We start from the raw sequence: 22,070 nt of genomic DNA on the forward strand, positions 1-22,070 counted from the left end.
TTTTAGCTGATAGGTAACTAAAATTATTTTAATAATTATTATAATGTGACCTTTGATTTATAACCTAGATGCCTAAATAATTAAATGATATTGTTCTAATAGAACTTCTCTCATTTCTGTGTCTTTATTTTAAAAAGTTGCCTTGGAGCCTACACCTTTATGACAGGAAACAGAACAGGAATATTTTAGAATAAAAATAGAATAGAATCGGGTCACCTGGGTGGCTCAGTTGGCTAAGCATCAATTCCTGTTTCAATTCAGGTCATGACCTCACGGTTCGTAGATTCTAACCCCACCTCGGGTTCTGTGCTGACAATGCAGAGTCTGCTTGGGATTCTCTCTCTCAGTCTCTCTCTGCCCCTGCCCTACTCATGCTCTCTCTCTCCCTCAAAATAAATAAAGGTTTAAAAAATTAGAATCAGATAGAAAAAAACAGGATGTAAATAGAGAGCGGAAACTTGTCTCAATCGAGCAATAAATAATATTCATCCAAGGATACAAAATTCATCCAAGGTACCAGATGGATGAAATATACAATTTTTTTCATGAAGAAGTTATTTTCAAACAAAATTTTATCTCTGGTGCTTATTTATTAAGATTGTAGTATATATGTATGATCTTAATAAGTATCATTACAAGTAATGATAAGTCAACCCAAAAAATTGTATTCCTACTCAGAGCCTTACAGGTACAAAAAACTTTTTTTATAATTTTGATTATCTTTAGTTACAGAAATGAATGATAAGGTATTCATTAAGGTGTACTGAAGAATAACACCAGGATAAAATTATGTGGGGAATTAGGATGGAAATACAAGACCAAGAAGAAACAAGAATGATGTAAAATTTCCAACTGGTAACAAAGGAGTTCATGTATGTTTTAAATGGATGATGGTAGGCAATAAATGACCATGGTATTCCCATTTCATCGCATGTGTTTGAAAAATGATATTGCAGTTTTATTTTTTAAGTATCAGGATTTATAATACGCTTTTTTGTCATCTTGCACACGGTTAAAAATTTAGGTTAAGGAAGTGTGAGGAGTTATATGTTTAATAAAATTCTTTTAGGGAATATAAGAAGGAAAGGTTGAAGACCAAAGTGTATAAAAACCTTAGCTGAGAATTCTGGAAAGAATATAATAAACATTTTAAATGTACCTGAAAAAACTTGCAATTAAAAAATCAAAATGATAAGGGTGCCTGGGTGGTTTAGTCGGTTAAGTGATTGACTCTTGATTTCGGCCCAGGTTATGATCTCACAGTAGTGGGATCAAGCCCTGTGTCAGGCTTCATGCTGAGGTCCAGCCTGGGATTCTATCCCTCTCTCTCTACCCCTCCCCTGCTCATTCTCTCTCTCTCTCTCTCTCTCTCTCTCTCTCTCTCTCTCTCAAGATAAGGAATTAACCTTAAAAAATCAAAATGGTAAAGTCTTGATGACACCCAATATATTCTTCCATTCTCAAAGTTCAAGCTATGATGATGATTTTTGTTTCATCCAAATACAGATTTTTATTTTCCATTATTAGGCATTTGGCCAACATAGAGGGTGGTTGGACATCCAAAAAGTTTAATTATGCCTGGGAAAATAGCATAGGGTCCTCTTAAAATCATTCATTATTTATTATAAGTTAATCGATCCAACATTAAGTCGGTAGAGGGTAATGGTGTTATTTATGGCAGTACAGAAATGGGGGAGAGGGAGCACTGAGGAAATCAATAGAAAAGAACATAAAGATTCTAGTGACGGTGCCGCCCAAAATGAAACAGAAGAGTTTTACATTCGTTCATCAAGCATCTGCCAACTACTAAGGGCTAAGACAATGTGTTATTACAGTTTATTCTGTTTGGCTTGGCATTATATCTCCCATTGAATTTATTATCCTCCATGACATTTTTAAAATCTTAGGTATCTGTAGTTTTACAGTTCGCAAGAGTTGCCATGTAAATTATCTTCACTTCTCACCCTTTCAGGTTATTCACAAAAATGTATGTCAAAACCAAAATATACTTCCTCCACAGAAGTGCCTGTATTTCATCACATCATATTTTAGAGCTTAAATCGATTCTCTATTCAAAATATGCACTCTTCATTTTGTGGGGTGTTCAATTCATGTAATAGTGGGGATCTTTCGTGTTTGCAGGATTCCATAAAAATAGATTCTAACACCTGAATCTCCTTGGAAAGTCAATAGGATGATGAGTCACTATTGATAAATATTTTTACATTGCTCAAGGTAAAATTAAATAAGAGCATTCATCAAGTAAAGGTCATTTCCTTAGGGAATGAAATGGATTAATTGGCTTTATATTCTAGATGTTCACTGAACTAAGAAACAATAAGTATGTATTACATGGGTTGTATCCTAATGAATGATCAATTTTCTTTATAAACAAACATAGGATAACTATAAAAAAATGCAAGCTTTAAACTGCTAAGCAAGGGAGAGATTGTCTTTCAAGTTATTGTGTTTAAAATCCTGTGATAAATTTCACTTCTTTGTTTCATCAAAGAACCACATGGGATGAAGCCTGTTCCTGGGACTATCAAGAAGATATTTGGGATATGTATTTACATTAATAGTTCTTTTTTTTTTTTTAGTATTTTTATTAATTTTTAGATGAGGTTATTTTTTTTTACAAATAGTTTATTGTCAAGTTGGTTTCCATATAACACCCAGTGCTCATCCCCACAAATGCCTTCCTCCATGCCCATCTTCCCCCTAGTTCTTTTTAAAAATTGAAAGTCAAGAATACTAATTGAGGGGCACCTGGGTGGCTCATTTGGTTAAGGTGAAAACTTCTGTTCAGGTCATCATGGTTCACGGGATTTGAACCCTGCATCAGGTTCTCCACAGGGTGGCTCAGTCGGTTAAAGATACAACTTCTGTTCAACTCGTCATGGTTCACAGGTTCGAGCCCTGCACCAGGCTCTCAGCTGCCAGCTCAAAACCTGGTGCCTGCTTCAGATTCTGTGTCTCCCTCTCTCTCTGCCCCTTCCCCACTTGTGCTCTATTTCTCTCTCAAAAATAAATAAACATTAATTTTTTTTAAAAAAAGACAACTAATTGATTTCCTCAAGTCATATAATTCATTTTGCTCCTTCTTAAAAATACGTAAGGTACTGATTAATAATCAGAGCCAATGTAGCTTGGAAGTAATATTTTTCAAGGACAGAACATTTGAGAAAGTGGATAAAAGAATACTGATGGTCATAGAAATAATCTGGAATTGATTTTTTTATACTGGAAGTAGTTAATATGTTACAAAACTAAATGGTTAGCAGTTTACTTTCACTGCCCACCAGGTGAAATAAAAACCGGTGAGTCTAGAACAAGAACAGAGTTCAAGGAATCAAGGGCCCAGATTCCTGTTATTTCCTGTTTCTCTCCACAGCATGAAGGGAAATCAACTGCCCAATCCACTCTTGATTCTTTTTTTCCTGGTTCTTCCCAGAGATGCATCCACTACCTCAAAACCGTAAGCAACATTTTCAGAAAATTCTGTTGTCCTTCTCTTTCCCATTGTTTTATCTGCTTCTTGATATTTCTCTCTTATTTATTTGCTGATGTCCTGTGAAATTATCTGCTGTTGTAGGAGCTTAGAAAGGTCAACAAGTTGTTTTTGCTCATGTGGAAAGAGGCATACTCTAATTCTAGAAAGCACAGAGACATAGGGCAGTAACATTTATGAAACATTCACCAAATAAGAATACAGAATTATACAACATTTGTTAAATAATAATATAGAACTCCTACCAGGAAGGAAAACAAGGATACATTCTTTTTTTTAAATATTTTATTTATTTTTGAGAGAGAGATAGAGACAGCATGAGGAGGGGAGGATCAGAGAGAGAGGGAGGCACAGAATCTGAAACAGGCTCCAGGCTCTGAGCTATCAGCACAGAGCCCGATGCGGGGCTCGAACCCATGAACCGTGAGACCATGACCTGAGCCGAAGTCGGACGCTCAACCGACTGAGCCACCCAGGCACCCCAAGGATACATTCTTTATTGGCTCATGAAAAGGGCTGCAGTGTCAGTCCATTGTGAGAAAACCCAGTCTCTGTATTTTTCCCCAGAGATCACCAAGGTGTATGCATCACTCTCAGAGAAGCCAGGATTCTTGTGTCACATCACTCACCTCTTCAGCAAACCTGTAGGGGCTGGTGTTAGATCTTGAGAATACATGGATTAGCAAAATGTGGACCCTGTCCTCAACCTCTCACAGTATGGAAAATAGAAAAGGATAGTGTGCAGATAAGGGAAGACAGCGCAAAACCAGAAGCAAGCATTGCAAGATTCTGTGAGAACGCTCACAGAGACGACCTACCTCCTCCTGGACCCTGTGAGGGATACAAGGGAAGAGGCATCACCTAAGTTTTCAGAGAGAAACTTGTGTGGCGATAAGTCTTATGAAACAAAGAGAACTTAATCCAGATAGACAATTCATTGGTGAATCACATTTTGTTGTTCCTTAAAAAAAACCAAAACATATGTTTTCAGCCTTATAGATAGATACATAATTGACAATTAGAATTATAAGATATTTAAAGTGTACAACGCGATGGTCTGATTTGCACAGATAATGGAAGGATTCCTCCCATTGGCTTAATTAACACATCCATCTCCTTGAATATTTACTCTTCTCTTCTTTTGTGTGTGTGTGTGAGAACAGTCTAATTCTACTTCCAGCAAATTTCATTCATACAATGCAGAGTTATCGACTATAGTCACCGTGTTACACATTGTATCCTCAGACTTTATTCATCTTATTATAACTGAAAGTTTGTACCCTTTTACCAACCACTCTCTATTTCCTTCAACAGCAGCTCCCCCTCGCCCCACCCCAAGCAATCATTCAACCATTTTTTATTCAGTTTCTATGAATTTGACTTATTTTTAAAGAGTTTATATAAGTGATAGCATGCAATATTATCTTTCTGTGGCATATTACACACACACACACACATATATATATATCTTTAGAGAGAGTGGGAGAGTGCACATGAGTGGGAGAGAGGGACAAAAGAATGGGGTGGGGGAGAGAATTCTAAACTGGCTCCACACTCAACACAGAGCCCAACACAAGGTTCAATCCCATCTCAACTGACTGAGCCACCCTGGTTCCCCTGGTATATTTCACTTATAATGCCCTCAAAGCCCATCCATGTTGTTGCAAACAATAGGATTTCCTTTTGCTAAAGGTGAATCATATCCCATTATATATCATCCCATTTTCTTGATCTGTTTCTAAATTTTAAAGCACATAATGACTCACAGATTGCTTCTCCATAGCTTAGGAATAGTTCTATGTTTGGTGATTACAGAAAAGATTATCTGGAAAACAGCCACAATCATGATGTCTTTTTAACCTTTCCGTGGTTGACCTGGGCCCCTCTTCTCCACAGGCAGTACCTGGTGCTGGTCCCATATCAGCTGTACACTGGGGTTCCTGAAAGGGCTTGTGTCATGCTGAGTCGCCTGAATGAGACAGTGACACTGAAAATAATTCTGGACTACGGAATGCAGATCAGTACCCTCCTCACAGAGACACTGACAGAGAAGAACGCCTTCTTCTGCAGCCCCTTCACTGTCAGTAGGACTCTTTGGGATCTGGAAGTTCAGTAGAGAAAAAGCATATTAGCTAATGCCTTATAGTCTGACCCCCAGCAATAAAAAAGCATAATGAAAAATATGAGAAGTACAAAATAAATTTCAAATTAGATTCCAAAAAGGAAAGTTTCTACTGAATACACTTTCATAATATTTACAAACAGTCCTAGTGCAATATATGAAAGGGAATAGTAGTTAGAGGAAAGATTTCATTGGCTCCTACCCTTCAGAGGTAAATAAAGCCCATGCCGTTTTCCATTACAAGCACCAAAATTCATAAATTTAAATGACTTAAGATCTCACAAGTGGTTGATGGTTACTGTACTGTCCTTAAACTTTTTACTACATAAGGTATTAAACGGTATTAAAAGTATTACTCATACTGGCTTATTACCAATGACAACATGTAACAGTAATGTTGACCATTGGAAAATAGCATTTGATAATTACTTTAAGGCAATCATATGGAAATTAGAGTTTGTTATTGCCTTCCCTGTCATGACCGTTTGAATAGTTGTTTTTTTTTTAATAGTTTATTGTCAAATTAGTTTCCACATAACACTCAGTGCTCATCCCCACAAGTGTCCTCCTCCATGCCCATCCCCCCCTCCCCCCACATCCATCAGTCCTCAGTTTTTGTCAGCTTGAATAGTTGGTTTTATTTCAGTGACATATTCCCTTTAAATCAGCAAAGTGTTCCTGTCATGTTACAGAAGCAGAATTGTCCAGAATTCTTGATTTATCCCTTACTAATGCTCTGGGACTAACCAGAGAAAAAAGAAAGTCAGAAAACCTGAGCCGTTTAGAGGACTTTTGACGTTCGCGGCAGACTTTTCAATGCTTTTCTGTTTTACAGATTCCAAAGCTGTTCACTTCCTCAGGGGTCATTACTGTGGAGGTGAGAGGGCCAACCCATCAGTTCATAAAGAAGAAGATAATAAATATACGGAGAGCAGAAAGCGTTGTCATTGCCCAAACAGACAAACCCATCTACAAACCAGGACAAGAAGGTATAAGGAACCAAATTGGCAAGGGCAACTTTAAGGAGTGGGTGGGTGGTTGTCTATTACTTTATTCGGCGGTCATGAAAACTTAAGCATGCTGTTATCTGTGTTACTACCTTGGATTCCCCACCGGAGGGCTTCATGGGAAAAATCTCTATGTTTCAGTGAGATTCCGCATTGTCTCTGTGAATGTCAATTTTCACCCTGTGAACGAAACGGTAAGTCTCCTAACAGTGGATGAGTTGGGGGAAACCAGATACAAACTTAAGGCCCATTCTTCTGAAAACCGTGAGACCAATCTGATCTCATAAGAGTACCGCTGCTGGAGAATGAGATCATTGATCAACTACATTATCAAAAAAATATTCAGTTGAAATTATCTTTTTAAAGATCCCAGTAATTTGGGGGGCCAACCCCGGGAAGCTCAGTCTGTTAAGTGTCCGACTTCAGCTCAGATTATGACCTTGCAGTTCCTGAGTTCAAGCCCTGCATCGGACTCTGTTGTCAGCCCAGAGCCAGCTTAGGATCCTCTGTCTTTCTCTCTCTCTGTGCCCCTAACCTCTCTCCCTTCCTATTCTGCTCCTGTATGTGCACATGCTCTCTCTCGCTCTCTCTCCCTCTGTCTCAAAAAATAAACATTAAAAAAATATTTTAATGTTTATTTATTTTTTGAAAAAGACAGAGCATGAGTTGTGAGATGGCAGAGAGAGAGAGAGAGATGATGCAGAATCTGAAGCAGGTTTGAGGCTCCCAGCTGTCAGCACAGAGCCTGACACATAGCTCAAACCCACTAACTATGAGATCATGACCTGAACCGAAGTCAGTCGCTTAATGAACTGAGCCACCCAGACACCCCAAAAATAAATAAACATTTTTTAATCCCAGTAACTTTTATGAAACAAAAGAAACTAAGTGAACTTGATTTCTCTCTTAGACAGATGGAGAATTTCTCAGAGATAAATTTTATCTGCAAAAGGAACTCACTATTTTGACCTTTTTACCTAAGTATAAGTTTCCTCCATTGTACATTATTTCATAAAAGGGAAGTCATGACTTCTCAAGAGATATATGTCCCAAACTAAACATGTGAAGTGCATGCAAACCAAACTGGGGCACATTTCCTTGTTAGAAAAAAATATACACAGACTCATGTCCTCTGATCCAGATAGGCTATCAATGTTGATGTTATGGCTTTCTTTTTCGAACTTCTACCTCACACTCATACTTTTGTTTCTCTTTACAGTTCTCGGTGGTTTATATTGAGGTAGGTAAGACCTTATGCATCTCTGTTGGGTAGTGGACTTACTACACGTTATGTTCCATCGCCTCCTGCCACCTCCTTTCTCCCTAGTACTTCACCAAAACAAAACCCTGTTTTCCCTCTCTATCTTAAATCATCTGAAGAGTGGATAAAATGTAAATAAAAGAACAAAATTCCCTGAGATGATACAATTTAGTGACTCTTCCAATATTTCTGACCAAAACAGATGCCCGTGGTCTCAAAAAAGGTACTGTAATTTGTAACATCTCATAGCTAGTAACCTTGATGCCTTTTTCTCAGCAAAGAATTCCTAGAAACCTTTGGTCAACACGTTTGGTGTCAATTTGCCAACTGACTGTCATCCAACTCCCCGTGCGTCCTCTGTGAAAAGCTGTCCCTCTACTCAAAATATGTATTTCGATGGTCTCCATGAACTCATGTTTTTACCCATAGAATCCCAAGAAAAATCGAATTATCCAATGGCAAAGTGTCAGACTGCAAGGAGGACTCAGCCAGTTCTCTTTCCCACTCTCGATGGAGCCCACCCTGGGCACTTACACAATTAAGATGGAGAAGGAGTCAGGAGGAACACTACAGTTCCCCTTTGAGGTGAAGGAATATGGTAAGAATTCTGCATGTGACCGAGACATTTATGACAGTACAGTAGTTAAGAGTTTAAGAGTTTTTATACATAGGTACAAGCAAAAATCTAGCATATAATAGTTGAAAAGTAGCACTTTTTTTTCCATTTACCTAAATATTCACTAAGCGCTTTTCACGCACTATCTTGTTTAATCCTCACATAACCATCTGAGGCAGATGCTGTATTAGCCCCGTTTTCCAAGGACACCGGTACTAGAACTGTTAGTAACTTACTAAAATCACAGAGCCAGTAAGAGGCAAGAGATTTTAATAGGTCCATTTGACCCTCTTCAATCAGAAATTGTTAACCAATACAAGAAATATGTACATGCACCTGTTGATCTATATCTTATAACTGAAGGTGCCTCCTGGCCGCACCTATGACCTATGCCTATACGACTCTAATCAAAGTAGTCAGACATTGAAGCCCCCTTATTAGTTATTTGTTATGTGGGTTTTCTAATGTAAATTGAACATGGATGAAGAGACTTCATCACAAAAGCAGGATTCCCCATATTCACCAGAACCACCACAGGAATTATAGAACAAGGATTTATCATAGGAGCAACTAATCTTACACAACTGTGAGAGAGGCTGGAAAAGTAAGGGGACAGTAGAAGGAGCTAATGAATCGGAGGAAATTACTAACCAGTTCTCCTGAAGCATCAGTGGGGACAAATAAGTTAACACCTACAAGAATACCTTCAGATGTCAAAGGGGACCACAAAGGGCCACGGCCATAGAACAATCTATGGCAGACCATATGTATATGCACCTCTTCATATCTACCACTCTAGTATTTCTGTAATCAAGTGTCTAGTGGTAGATCTTGTGCCTGTATCAGTCGACAGTTCTAGCATCTGGGAAGAAAAGGACACAGAGAGGGAAAGAATTAGGACACGTTGAAATCAAACAGCCTCTCTGTGCCTGTCACCTCATCTCACCATGATAATCTTTAGAGACTAATGGCACTTCTTTCCTTCCATCTTTGATACTATGGTCATAAACACATCCTTGTCAGTAGTGGTTCTGTTGTCTCTTATTGTAATTGAAATCATTTCATGTGATCCTATGTTATAAGGTTCTGTAATAGAATCATTCCTAATACTTGGAAGATAGGCCGCTCACCTTCATCTCTTTCTTCCTTCTGTTGACAACAGTTTTGCCCAGATTTGAGGTCCAAGTGAAAATGCCCAGGACTATTGGCTTTCTAGATGAAGAATTTGTGGTAACCGCCTGTGGCCTGTGAGTTACATTTTTTTTTATCCCATTGTTATTTCCCTGCTCTTTTTGCATTGCAAATAACTGTTCACTGGATGTCAAGGTATTTTAGTTAGAGAATGAGTTTCTCCAACTAGGAAGCATGAGCACTTTTACCACTAAGAGTAAAAGTATTGACTGACCCCTGAAAATGTGCGAGACCACGTTTTAAGCTCCTTGCCCCTATTAACATCTTTGTTCTCACACTAACCTTGTGAGATGGGGATAGTTATCCTTAGTTTGCAAATGAGGAAACTGTAACACATAGAGGATTAAGAAAAACCTGCTCAAGTTTCTACATTCTGAAAACGGCAAACTAGAATTTAAATCCAACAGTCAGGCTCCAGAGCCTGAGCTTTTCACCCCTATCATACATTGCCTCTACAATTAAAAAAAAAAAAAGAATCTAGCTTCATGAAACTTTCTACAACCCAGACACTGTGCCCAACTGAGTGCAAGACATTCAACTCAAGGTCATGCTCATGCTCACAAATTCTGTGTTATTCTGTGTCCTGTAATTCCCATGTTTTTATTGCTCCTGAATTCGGAAACTATGGAAAATCAGAAAAAGTTAAGCAGAACTTTTCTTAAATAGATATATAATGTATAAATATGTAGATATATATAGATGTATATACGTGTCAGTTATTTCTTCCCTGGTTGCCTTTAGGCGCAGTAGGACAGTCTTCACATGTACTGAAGAGAGACACTTTACTGCTTGGTTTTGAAAGCAATGTGATGATCATCACATTTTCATCTTTCTCTCCAATTTTGATGCTTTAGATCTTTTCCTCTGAAGGCGGAGCACTTTCAGTCAGGTTTAAAGATTCCACAAAGTGAGATTCAGTAAATAATTTATTGCTTTATTAGCACTTCTAGAAACTGGGGGTGGGAGGGCTATAAGTAGAGGAGGATCAGGGCCAGGAAGCCAACTCTCATCTACCTTACCTCACAGTTTTGGCTAAGCAACAGGTCTCAAACTTAGGTGAGCATCAGAATCTACTGAGGTGAATATTTAAAATGTAGTTTCCTTGGCCACACCTTTAGAGATTCCAATCATGAATCTAAAAAAAGATTGAGGACTCTGAAGTGCAATATGTATCTCAGGTAATTTCAGGGTAGATGGTCCATGAAGCATACTTTGAGAAAGTACATACTAATTTGGCTTCACATCATATCTTCATTCAGCCTGCCATGACAAGTACCACAGAATGGTTAGTTTATAAACAACAGTAATATATTGCCCACAGTTCTAGAGGCTTGGAAATCCAAGGTCAAGGTGCTGGCATGATCAGATTCTGGTAAAGGTTCTCTTTCTGGTTCACAGCTGGTTGCCTTCTTCCCATGTCCTTGTATGACGGAAAGGGCAAAAGATCTCTCTAGAGCCTCTTTTATAAAGGCACCAATTGCATTCGTAAGGGCTCCACCCTCATTATCTAAGCACCACCCAAAGACCTCACCCCTAATGCAATCATCCTTGGTGTTTAGGATTTCCACATACGAATTTGGGGGTGCAAACATTCCGAGTATACCATAGCATATCTTTCCAACAGATTTGGCAGAATCAGACTCAGTCATTATGATACTGTTCATTTGTAATATTTCTGTTCTGTAGCTAGTGGTTTTGAATATATAAATTTCCATTTAAGTTCTCATTTATATTCTTAAAATATGCATTAATGAGAGATGACTTAGAAATATGCTATCTACATAGCCTTAAATTTCCCCCCCAAACAATTTAGGAAGTGTTGTCAGACTAGAATTATAACATAGGTAACCTGATGGCAGAGAAAGAAGGAAATAAGACAGTCCTAGTAAAGCTTCAGCTGGAAGGGAGGAAAGATCCGGGGAAAACTACATTGTTCATTTTTCATTTGGAGGTGTTTCAAAAAGATTCAGTAATTATTTTCTCTCAGAGTTGTAGATGTATGTCCACTTAGATAATTAAGACATGGTCTCAGAATAAGTGCTTCTAAAGTACAAATGTGCTGGAGTCCAGCTCTAGTAGGTTCAAGAGTCCCTGAAGGATGGATGGTGTAGGCAAGAGAGGGATGAGAGAGCCACGAGATTCTTTCTGGTCACCAGCCAGGCATCTCCGCACTGAGACTCAACTTTATATTATGATTAAGTGTTTGGGGGGTGGCACAGAAGTGGCATTCTGATGATAAATTCTTTGATCAGTAAAAATTCTCCAAAACATTGATATTCATAACCTTATTATTATGATTTAGATAAGGGTACTCATGCTCATCCTATGAGGAAAGAAAGTATCTTTAGCATTCAGATACAAACAGGATAATGTTTTTAACATAGTAAAGGCAAAAGTTAGTTCTTTGTGAACAGGGATCAATAGCCTGTTTATCGCTTAACAGGTTTTTCAGAAACGCGATGTTTGCTCTCATAACCACAAAAGAAGTTCCTACAGTAAGTTCCTTCACAAGGTGCAGCCAACATATCAAGGCCAGAATAAGTCACTCCCGATAAATCAACAAGGTGTCTTGGGTGTTGGTTCTCAAGAAGAAACAACTGAGTGGGGGTGGGTATCGGTCGTCATCTGATGGCAAGAGCCTTGCAAACTTGCCTTAACCTCACAAGGAGTTTTCTCAACTACTGAGTTCAGAAATGGCTCCCGACACAAATGTTATGGAAGGAATTATGACTGCTACAGATGAACAAGATGGATATATGCATGGATCCAATCATGTGAAAACATATCTGAGTTATTTATATTAAATATATTTTTGTCTATAATTGCTTGACTGCCGTAGATACACATATGGAAAGCCAGTCTCTGGTCTGGTGACGATTAATGTATGCAGAAAATATTCACGATACCGCTCCAACTGTCACGGAAGATATTCACAGAGTATCTGCGAAGAATTCAGTCAACAGGTATATGGAAACCACTCCCCCCAGGGCACTAACACCAGATCTTGTTTTCTCAGGGATTATAATGCAAAAAAGAATATCACACAGTTTAATACAATATTATATTGTGAAAGCAGTACAACAGAGAGTAGTGTTTGAAGTGGTCACCTAGAAAAACATGTAGAGTAAGGGAAGCATTGTAAGATTGCCTGGCAATTTTAGGAGCCCTCTTGAGAGTTGGATTTTTGAATTTATACTGGTATTTATTTGGCCAGTTTTATAATTCCTTCTGACAGCAATCAGGATGCCAGATATAAAGCAGAAAATAATGTGGAAGAATCAAAGTTGGCTTTTATCAAATAACAGAAAAAGAATGTAGCCAATGTTAAGAATTTGGTCAGTGAGAAGAGGGCGCCTGGCTGGCTCAGTTGGTTGAGTGTTGGACATTTGAACTCGGGTTTATACATTCCAGCCCCATTTTGGACGAAGAGCTTACTTAAAAAAAAAAAAATTTGGTTAGTAGGAGAATCAAATGAAATGCTGTAGAATCAAAAGGGCATGTGGAAAAATAAATATGAAGCCAGCATCAGATAAGAGAAAGAGACCTACAGGAACAATGAAATCCTCGATTACATCAAAGAAGATGCAATAACTAGAGAAAACCACAGAAAATAGAATATGTTGTGTTAAAAAAGAAATGTATAAACTACCGATTTCAGAGAAAGAGTACATAAAAGCCCAGAGAGTGACAATGAGTGCGCATGATAAGTATATGGAAAAGAAAGTTATCAAAGCTACAGAAAACAAATAAATTAAAGGCTAGGATGATGAATATGAGAATAAATGTCAAGATAAACATCAATAAGCAAAATAAACATGAGAGGAAATTAGTTACAAAACTTCTAATATATCAGGGGCGCCTGGGTGGCTTAGTCGGTTAAGCGTCCAACTTTTGCTTGGGTCATGATCTCGCGGTTCGTGGGTTCGAGCCCCGCGTCGGGCTCTGTGCTGACTGCCAGCTCAGAGCCTGGAGCCTATTTCAGAGTCTGTGTCTCCCTCTCTCTCTGACTCTCCCCTGCTCATGCTGTCTCTCTCTCTCTCTCCTAGAAATAAAAAAAAAAAGGAGAAAAAAAAACAAAACTTCTAATATATCAGGGATAAGGGGTTAATTTTTATTTTCAAGTGAGTAAATTAAAATAGGATTAAGTAAATTAAGCATTACATTTTATTATGCAATAAATGTTTTCATGTAAATAAGTTAAAAAAGTGAAAACTTATCTTTCTTAAAATATGAATCCCAATATTTAGTTTGGAAATCTGATTACTATAATGATTCATCTATTCAATGAATATATGTTTTTATTAATGTCCTAGACATGGAGAAATGCAGTTAAGAAAATATAGTCCTTAGTGATGTTTAGATGAAGGTGGTCACAGAGGAGATGTTATGTCTTTTTTTATATATAATGTTTTACTGATTTTTTTCTGAGAGAGACCAAGGGAGAAGGAGAGAGAGAATTCCAAGCAGACTCCATGCTATCAGCACAGAGCCCGATGTGGGGCTCAAACTTACAAAATGTGAGATCAGGACTTGAGTCAAAACCAAGAATGAGGCACTTAACCAACTGAGCCACCCAGGTGCCCCAGAGATATTATGTCTGAGCTGAGTTTAGAAGAGCAGTTATCTGTTAGCCAAGATAAGAATGGAAAAAGAATGTTATCCTCTGAGGAACAGCATTTGCAGATAGACAGAATTACAAAATATGTGGCACATTTGGAAACTGGGAAGTTTACTTGGGCAGAAGTGGAATAGGCTTTCAGCAGAGAAGAGGGAAGGCAGAGGCAATGAGTAACTCAATTTATGAAGAAATTTGATGTCATCTTTGGCTTGGGAAAGGATAAGCACCTAAAAGACGTTCAAAACATTTGTAAACTTTCCTTTGGCAGGAAATTTTGAACACAAAATTTTCATAGATTGATACCTGACTTTTTTGGCAGCAAATCAGAGGACCCAGGAATTCTCTTTTTTTCCTTTCAGGCAGACAGTAAAGGCTGTTTGACACAACTCGTGAAAACTAAAATATTCCAGCTGAGACAAAAGGGGTACGACATGGAGATACAAGTGGAAGCCAAGGTCAAAGAGGAGGGAACAGGTTGGTATTGTTTTTAAATATTTATTAATTTGTTAGACTACTAATTTATTAACCTTTTATCAAACTTCTATTTCAGGTAAAATATTTTGTAGTTTCCAGGGACTATGGAACTAACATGGTCCCTGCAGTCCAGGAATTAGAAATCTAAAGAGAAATTACGTATATGTATGTATGTATGTGTGTGTGTGTGTGTGTGTGTGTGTGTATGCATATATTTATAACCATAATAACATTTTCACAAGAAATGTAAAAACTAAGGGCACCTGAGTGGCTCAGTGGGTTAAGCATCCAAGTCTTGACTTTTGCTCAAGTCATGATCTCACAGTTGGTGAGTTCATTGGGCTCTGCACTGACAGTGTGGCATCTGCTTAGGATTCTCTCTCCCTCCCTCTCTGTCTGCCCTGCCCACACTTGCACTCTCTCTCTCTCTTTCAAAATAAAAAAATAAACATTAAAAAAAAAGAAATGTAAAAAATAAAGGTCAAGTGAGCATAAAGAGAGATAATTCTAATAAACAAAGTTTATAAAGTAGCTATGAGGTGATTTGTACAGAATGGATAATATTTTGAAAACCAGCGATGAATCTGAAAATATAGGTCGGGGCTAAAGTGTGTAAAAAAGTAAATCATATGCCAAAAAATTAGACTTTATTATGAAAAGCCTTGGATATCTTAAGCCATATTGGAGTAGAATGTTCTAAATAAATTAATATTTTTAAAATATAATTCTAGCAAACATGAAAGGGACAGGCTAGATGAAACAATTTTAAGGTGTTACAATGTGATACATCATATTATTCAACATTGCTTCAAAGATTACAGATCTGGGGCCTGGAGAATGGAGATGCCATTAACCAAGATAAGGAGTATATGAGAAAGAGAATGAGAATTTGTCAAAGATAATTAATTATAATTTGGTATATCAACATAGAAGATGATTCAGTTTCAAAGATAATTTTAAAAGAAAACCAGAGCAAAATCAGGACCAGAAATGTAAATCTGAAACAATTCCTATTGTATCTATATCCTTGTAAGAGTAAATCCAATTGTTCTGAAAGTGAACTCACGTAGCCTTGCTAAATTGAGGCTAGAGACAGACAAGGAGAGGCCCAAGGGCAGAAGTAATTACATTTAGGACATAATATCAAATCAGTCTGAATAATAAAATTAGAAGTCCTAGGGGAATTTGGGGGGGGGGGAATAGAGTTTCTTAGAAGACACTGGAAGGGTTTCAGTGGTACTGACATATGAAGTACTTCTGAGAATTCATTTGAATGAAGTCTGAGATGAGAATACTATAGTGGAGCAAATAAGAGATTTTTAGACTTTGATAGAACAATGCTTTTGATAATGAAGATAAAGTACAGATTACACTTCAATGAATGGAAAGGCACCAGGTGTTGTCTATACCTCGGAAGGGCCATACAGTGAAAACAAGTGTCTTTCTGGGTAAGTAGTTTGTGATCGAAAATAAGCCTATTTTGAACATGATTCCACTGTAAAGAATCATATTGCATGCAGAAAGTCATGGAGGAGAAGGCAGGGATCTGAGACAGAAACAAAAACAGAGCAAGATCACAGAAGAGGTGAGAAAACTTAAGAACATAGATGGAGCAAGTAGGATACTTGTGAAACCAGAGGAATTGGGGGATGAGGTATAATCATTTTTTATACGAAGGTGAAGCTAATGTCAAGCTGCTCATATTTTCTAAGTGTGAGAAATTCTAGAAAGAAGAAGATATAGAATAGAGATAGTAATTTGTTAAGATGGAGTGAAGCTGGCTTGGAGGTAGGAGGTGAGTTGAATATATAGAACAGTTCAACTTCACTTATTTCTTTTTCAGAGTTGGAATTAACTGGGCATGGATCAAGTACAATCTCAAATACCTTAAGCAAATTGAAATTTACAAAAGTGGATATGTATTTTGGACGTGGGATCCCTTTTTTTGGACAGGTAAAATATCTTTTCAATAAAATCACAATGTGGGGGATGTGGTCTTTAAGAAAATGAATTTTTATACCCCAAAGTATAATTTATCATAAAAATAAATATTTATTTAGAGTGAGGAAAGAAATCATGGCAAATGACAAACTTAAAAGGCAAATACCATCACATCCAGAAAAACAAAGCACACTCTTATTAATTAACTTCTAACACGCCTCTATAATACTTTTTCTTCTGTGAAGTTTGGCTGCATACTCTATGCTTGTTTATAAAAAATGATTTTGTTTTATAATTTTTTAAAGATACTCTTTCATCTAGATGATTGAATTTTTCATATCGATAGTTTTTAAAAGTTTTTTTTCAGCTTCAAAGATCAATATCGATAATAACATTGGTAAATTTTCAGACTGTTCCCAGCTTAGTAAGTAAGCCATAAGTTTCCTTTCATATAAGAGATATAAGCTTTCTAGGCATTTAAAATTTTCTTCTTTAGTAACTTATCTTTGAATTGATGGTTGAGAGGCAATTTCCTTATTTTAGTGACATTATGTATTTTATATTTTCTTCATTTATTGCAATGTTTTTGTCAAATTGGCAAGAAATTAATAAATGTATAGATATAGTTGGATAAGACCATTCAGACCAAGAGGAGAACATGAGAAAATTGAGGACTTTAAAAGATGAATATGACTTGGCCAGAAATTTAAGAAAGAAGGTAGAGTGGCCAAGGCTCTAGGTTTGAAATAGCTTTTAAAGAGCAAGGAAGTGGGCTGCCTGGGAGGCTGAGTCGGTTGAAGGTCTGACCCTTGATTTCAGGTCAGTTCATGATCTCACAGTTCATGAGATAGAGCCAGAGTCAGGCACAGTGCTGACAGTGAGGACCCTGCTTGAGATTCTCTCTCTGCCCTCTCTCACTTGTGCCCTCTGTCTCAAAATAAATAAATTAACTTAAAACAAAAATAAAGAGCAGGGGCACCTGGGTGGTTCAGTGGGTTGAGCGTCCGACTCTTAATTTCAGCTTAGGTCACAATCTCATGGTTCTTGAGTTCATGCCCCACATCCAGCTCCATGCTGCAGTGTGGAGCCTGCTTGGCACTCTCTCTCTCCCTCTCTGTCTTTCCCTTGCTTGTGCTCTCTCTCTGTCTCTCAATAATAGACTTAAAAAAACTTTAAAAAATAAAATAAAGAGCAAAGAACTAAGAGGTAGCCAGGAGCCACTGACTGAGATGGAAGATATAACTGGATTGACTGACTACATAGTTGTAGGTAAGCCAGAATAGATCTTGAGGGCCGTTTAGAATAAGCTCAAAATTTTGTATTGAGGAGTTACTGAAGGTTTTAAGGAGAATAACAGGATCAATTTAGCTCAGGCACTACAGAGAATGGTTTGAAGCCAGCAGGAAGCAGGAAGAGGGTGTACTGTGTAAGATTAAATAAAAAGCTATTGGAAACCAGATGGAGAAAAATACTATGTTCTGTCATCCAAGAAAAGAGATGGAGTTAAAATTTTAAAAAAGCATTTATTTGGGGTTTCCGAATTGCAATTCAGGAAACATAAATTTGGGCAACAATTCAAATAGTGTCCCCTCCCCCAAGAACAAAAATCAAGTTTTTCAAGATGAAGGAGAATTCTTATACATGTTTTTTAATGAGGAATTTTTATTGGTATTGGTGGCAGAAAACTAATCTAGACTGAATATAATTGGTTGCTAAGGCCATCACTGAGCAAAATCTTCTGTAGCATGTTGCAGGTGTTTGGGCTGAGTTTGGTCCATTTCCAAAGTTCAAGGTGCTTCCGGTGAGGATGTGCATAAGGCTCATCTCCTTAATGGCCTCCCAGCTCCACTGTAAACTTTTTGATAAGAGACCTTGTTTTATTTCACCCTCCACAGGTTTTAACTGGAATGGTAGCAATGGATCTGGAGAGAAGAAAATAGGAATAAAATGTGTTGAACGGGGAAAGATATAGCATTTGACCAAGGGTTAGATACAGTCAGTCAAAGAGAGAAAACAATAAATAAATAAATAAATAAATAAATAAATAAATAAATACTTCTCGATATTGCTTCCTAAACTATGGGATGGATAGAAGCAGCATATACTGAGACAGAGAACACTGGGGAGGAAGAAAATTGGGAAAGATAAAATCATGAGTCCATTTTTGGATATTCTCAATTGTTTTGTGCTCAGGAAATAGCTAAATGGAAAGATCAAATAGTCTAGAGCCCAGAAAACAAATCTTACTTTCAGATTCTAAGATCTTCAGTAAATGACAGCTGCCAAGAGGTCAAGAGATGAACGCAACAAGGAATGGAAGATGCTATTGCTATATAACCCTTGACACCATCTATCACTTCCTCACTTCTAGGTTCTTCTAGTCAATGAGAAGGACCAGCCAATCCCCAATAAAACTGTGGTCGTCACTGTGAATGTAAATGCATTTCGTTCCACCTTTATCACGGATGAAAATGGTTTGGTGGACATTTCCATTGATACCAGCGACTTCACATTTCCTTCGTTCACAGTTACGGTAGGTGGGAAGGGATATCTGGGCCTGAAAAAATATTGCTGCAGCCACATAATTTAAGGATATATGGGAAGCATGTAAATTCTATGGAAAAGAAGCGGCAACACAGGAGAAAATAGAAATTAAGCAACGTGGAGACCTAAATGATAAGAAAAAAATGATCTGCCAGAAAATTTTGACTTCAGATTGACTCCATTTACAACCTGCCCTAGACATTGATTCGATCGGTTTGACATTCCCTCGTAAAATTCAATATTTTCACAGTTTTATTTAAGATTATATTTTCTTGATTTCTTTGATGTATCGCTATTCCTTGGTTTCTGTAGAAGATTCGAATATCTTTATGCAGTTTATAGGCATAAGGGTATTAAGAAAAAGTAATTGATCTTGACTGTGAGTGAATATTATCTACTGAATCAGTATGGCACAAGCTTAAATAAACTTAGGAAAAGTCACCCACAGATTATGCTTTATTTGGGAAAACAGACTATCATGGAGCCAAATAAAAACGGTTCACATAAAATCTTCAGTAAATGACAAGAGTGATCAATGTACACGTAGTGTATACTAACAAATGGACTTTTTAAGACCTTTCTTCTTTCTACTAGGTCACTTACAAAGAGAATACCCACTGTTTTGATGACTGGTGGCTTCAAGAATTTCATACTTCAGCACAGCACACTGTAAGGCATATTTCTTCCCCAAGCAAGAGTTACGTACACCTTGAATCTGTTACTGGTACTGTGGCTTGTGGACAAATCCAGGAAATCCGGGCACAGTACATCCTGAATGAAGAGATTCTGAAGGATGAAAAAGATTTGACCTTCTATTATTTGGTAAGAACAGAAGTAACTCTTCCTGACTGTGTAGACCTCAAAAAGATTGAGTTCCTATCTAAGTAATACCCTTTGTAAGATAACAGTGTAGACCTTTTACTTTCCTTGTTTTTATGCGTGAAGAGAAGTGGCTTCCAAATACATTATTAATGCTTTAATTTCTCATTTATGTTCTGGTCTCCACTGGAATTTCTAAGCTTTTTTCTGAGTTCCAATGGAAAATTATTGAATGAAAAAGGAAAAAGCCAGGGGAAAATGTCTTGTTAGACAAAAATAATGTTATTCTTAGAAATCAATAGGTGACTAAGCAAAGGGTAAGAAATCAAGAATTTATTCAACAGGAAATAAAATGATAGACAGTCTTCTGGAAAATATTCAATTTTGTCAATTCAAATTTTATTCACCTAGACATTAATTGAAGAGGTGAAAAATAAAACCATAAAACAGTAGCATTTTACACCTGTAAAGCTTCTACATAATTTACAAAGCTCATGACTGGTGTAACTGCAGGGAAAAGTGCATTGACAGGCATATCATAAATCAATATGATACTTTTGAGGCCAATAACCCTATTTGTGCCCTGAGCTTAAAAATATACTCCAAAATGGTAGTTACTAAAGGAAGTCATTTTAAAAAGAAAAATTTATGTGTACAAAATTCTATATAGGAAGATTGACTATAAACAGTAGTTTTTAAATGCTATTGAAAAATTAAAAAAAATTGACATTAAGTTAGAATCTTAGTTTTATTGTTTGTTAGTTATGTGATCTTGGGCAAATTACCTGATCTCATTTGTAAAGACAAATGTCAATCATCTTACCTGAATACTAGCAATGCGATTTATACCCACTTCATGGGAATACTGTGCACATGAAATAAAATCCTATAACCAAATAATTTACCTCAATGCCTGGCACACAGAGAGTGTCAATACATTCAGTTTTTTCACAATAGAGAATACTTACATATATTTTATATCATTCTGCCTTTAATGTATATTGCCTGGTGAATGTTTAAAATATTTGTTGAAAGAATATCTGAATTTGCACGGGAAGAAATAGAAAATCTGAACAGACCCATAACGAGTGAAGAAATCGAATCAGTTATNGTGAATTTGATGTATTAATATTCAAGACAAATAGCAAATATTAAATGAAATACTGAAACATTGCAAAACATATATTTGTTATTTAAAGTATGTAACTGTATATAGGAAAATGTTGAAAGAGAACTTTAGTGTTCAAAACTTCTGTGTTACAGTAGTGAGATCATTTATTTATATATTTTAAATACACTCATGTAAGTTTAATATGTGCCTTTTAAAATGATAATGCATATATTTCCCTCTTCAGATCAAAGCAAGAGGAATCATCGCCCGATCAGGAACCCATGTGTTGTCCATTGAGCGAGGAAACAGTAAGTACTTCCACGATTTCCTTTTTTTTTCTCTCATATACTCAAATCCTGAACATTTTAGCAAGATGGAGTATTTTCACATTTTACATTTACATTTTACAGAGGTAATGGTCACCAACCTTCTTCCATCACCCAAAGATGAGGAAGCTAATACAAAATAAATAAATATTTTAAAAGGTTGGGGGGGGGGAACTTGGGTGGCTCAGTCACTGAGGCGCCTGACTCTCGATTTCAGCTCAGGTTGTGATCTCACAGTCGTGAGATCAAGCCCTGTCTCAGTTCCACACTGGGCGTGGAGCCTGCTTAGGATTCTCTCTCTCTTTCTGCCCCTCTTCCCACTAGCAGTCTCTCTCAAACATTCAGAAGGATGGCACATTAGGTTCATTTTAGTCCATTTAGTATTTTTTCTTCTTTTTCTAACATTTCCATATTTTAAATTTTATTCCTAAAGTACAATCTATTTAGTTGATAATTAAATGTTTTAAATGCATATATTTTTATAAAAATATTAATTTTTATTAACTTATTTATTTAAAAGTGCAGAAAA

The 22,070-nt window shown here is 37.0% G+C and overlaps 1 protein-coding gene across 1 annotated transcript in view; it reads left to right on the forward strand.

Annotated features, from left to right (window-relative positions):
• Nucleotides 1–3,353: 3,353 nt before the first annotated feature.
• The window catches only part of LOC144227440 (pregnancy zone protein-like), a 47,764-nt gene continuing 29,047 nt past the window's right edge, over nt 3,354–22,070 (forward strand). Inside the window, exons 1-13 of the mRNA XM_077759036.1 lie at nt 3,354–3,478; nt 5,408–5,591; nt 6,469–6,622; nt 6,782–6,834; nt 7,860–7,880; nt 8,331–8,499; nt 9,680–9,764; nt 12,548–12,671; nt 14,686–14,800; nt 16,644–16,753; nt 19,113–19,274; nt 19,880–20,107; nt 21,460–21,523. Of these exons, the coding sequence (XP_077615162.1) occupies nt 3,396–3,478; nt 5,408–5,591; nt 6,469–6,622; nt 6,782–6,834; nt 7,860–7,880; nt 8,331–8,499; nt 9,680–9,764; nt 12,548–12,671; nt 14,686–14,800; nt 16,644–16,753; nt 19,113–19,274; nt 19,880–20,107; nt 21,460–21,523 (1,552 nt within the window). The 5' untranslated portion in view covers nt 3,354–3,395. The remainder of the gene's footprint in view (nt 3,479–5,407; nt 5,592–6,468; nt 6,623–6,781; nt 6,835–7,859; nt 7,881–8,330; nt 8,500–9,679; nt 9,765–12,547; nt 12,672–14,685; nt 14,801–16,643; nt 16,754–19,112; nt 19,275–19,879; nt 20,108–21,459; nt 21,524–22,070) is intronic.

This window comes from Crocuta crocuta, unplaced genomic scaffold (assembly GCF_008692635.1).
Source record: "Crocuta crocuta isolate KB4526 unplaced genomic scaffold, BGI_CrCroc_1.0 scaffold72, whole genome shotgun sequence".
Taxonomy (NCBI): Eukaryota; Metazoa; Chordata; class Mammalia; order Carnivora; family Hyaenidae; genus Crocuta; species Crocuta crocuta.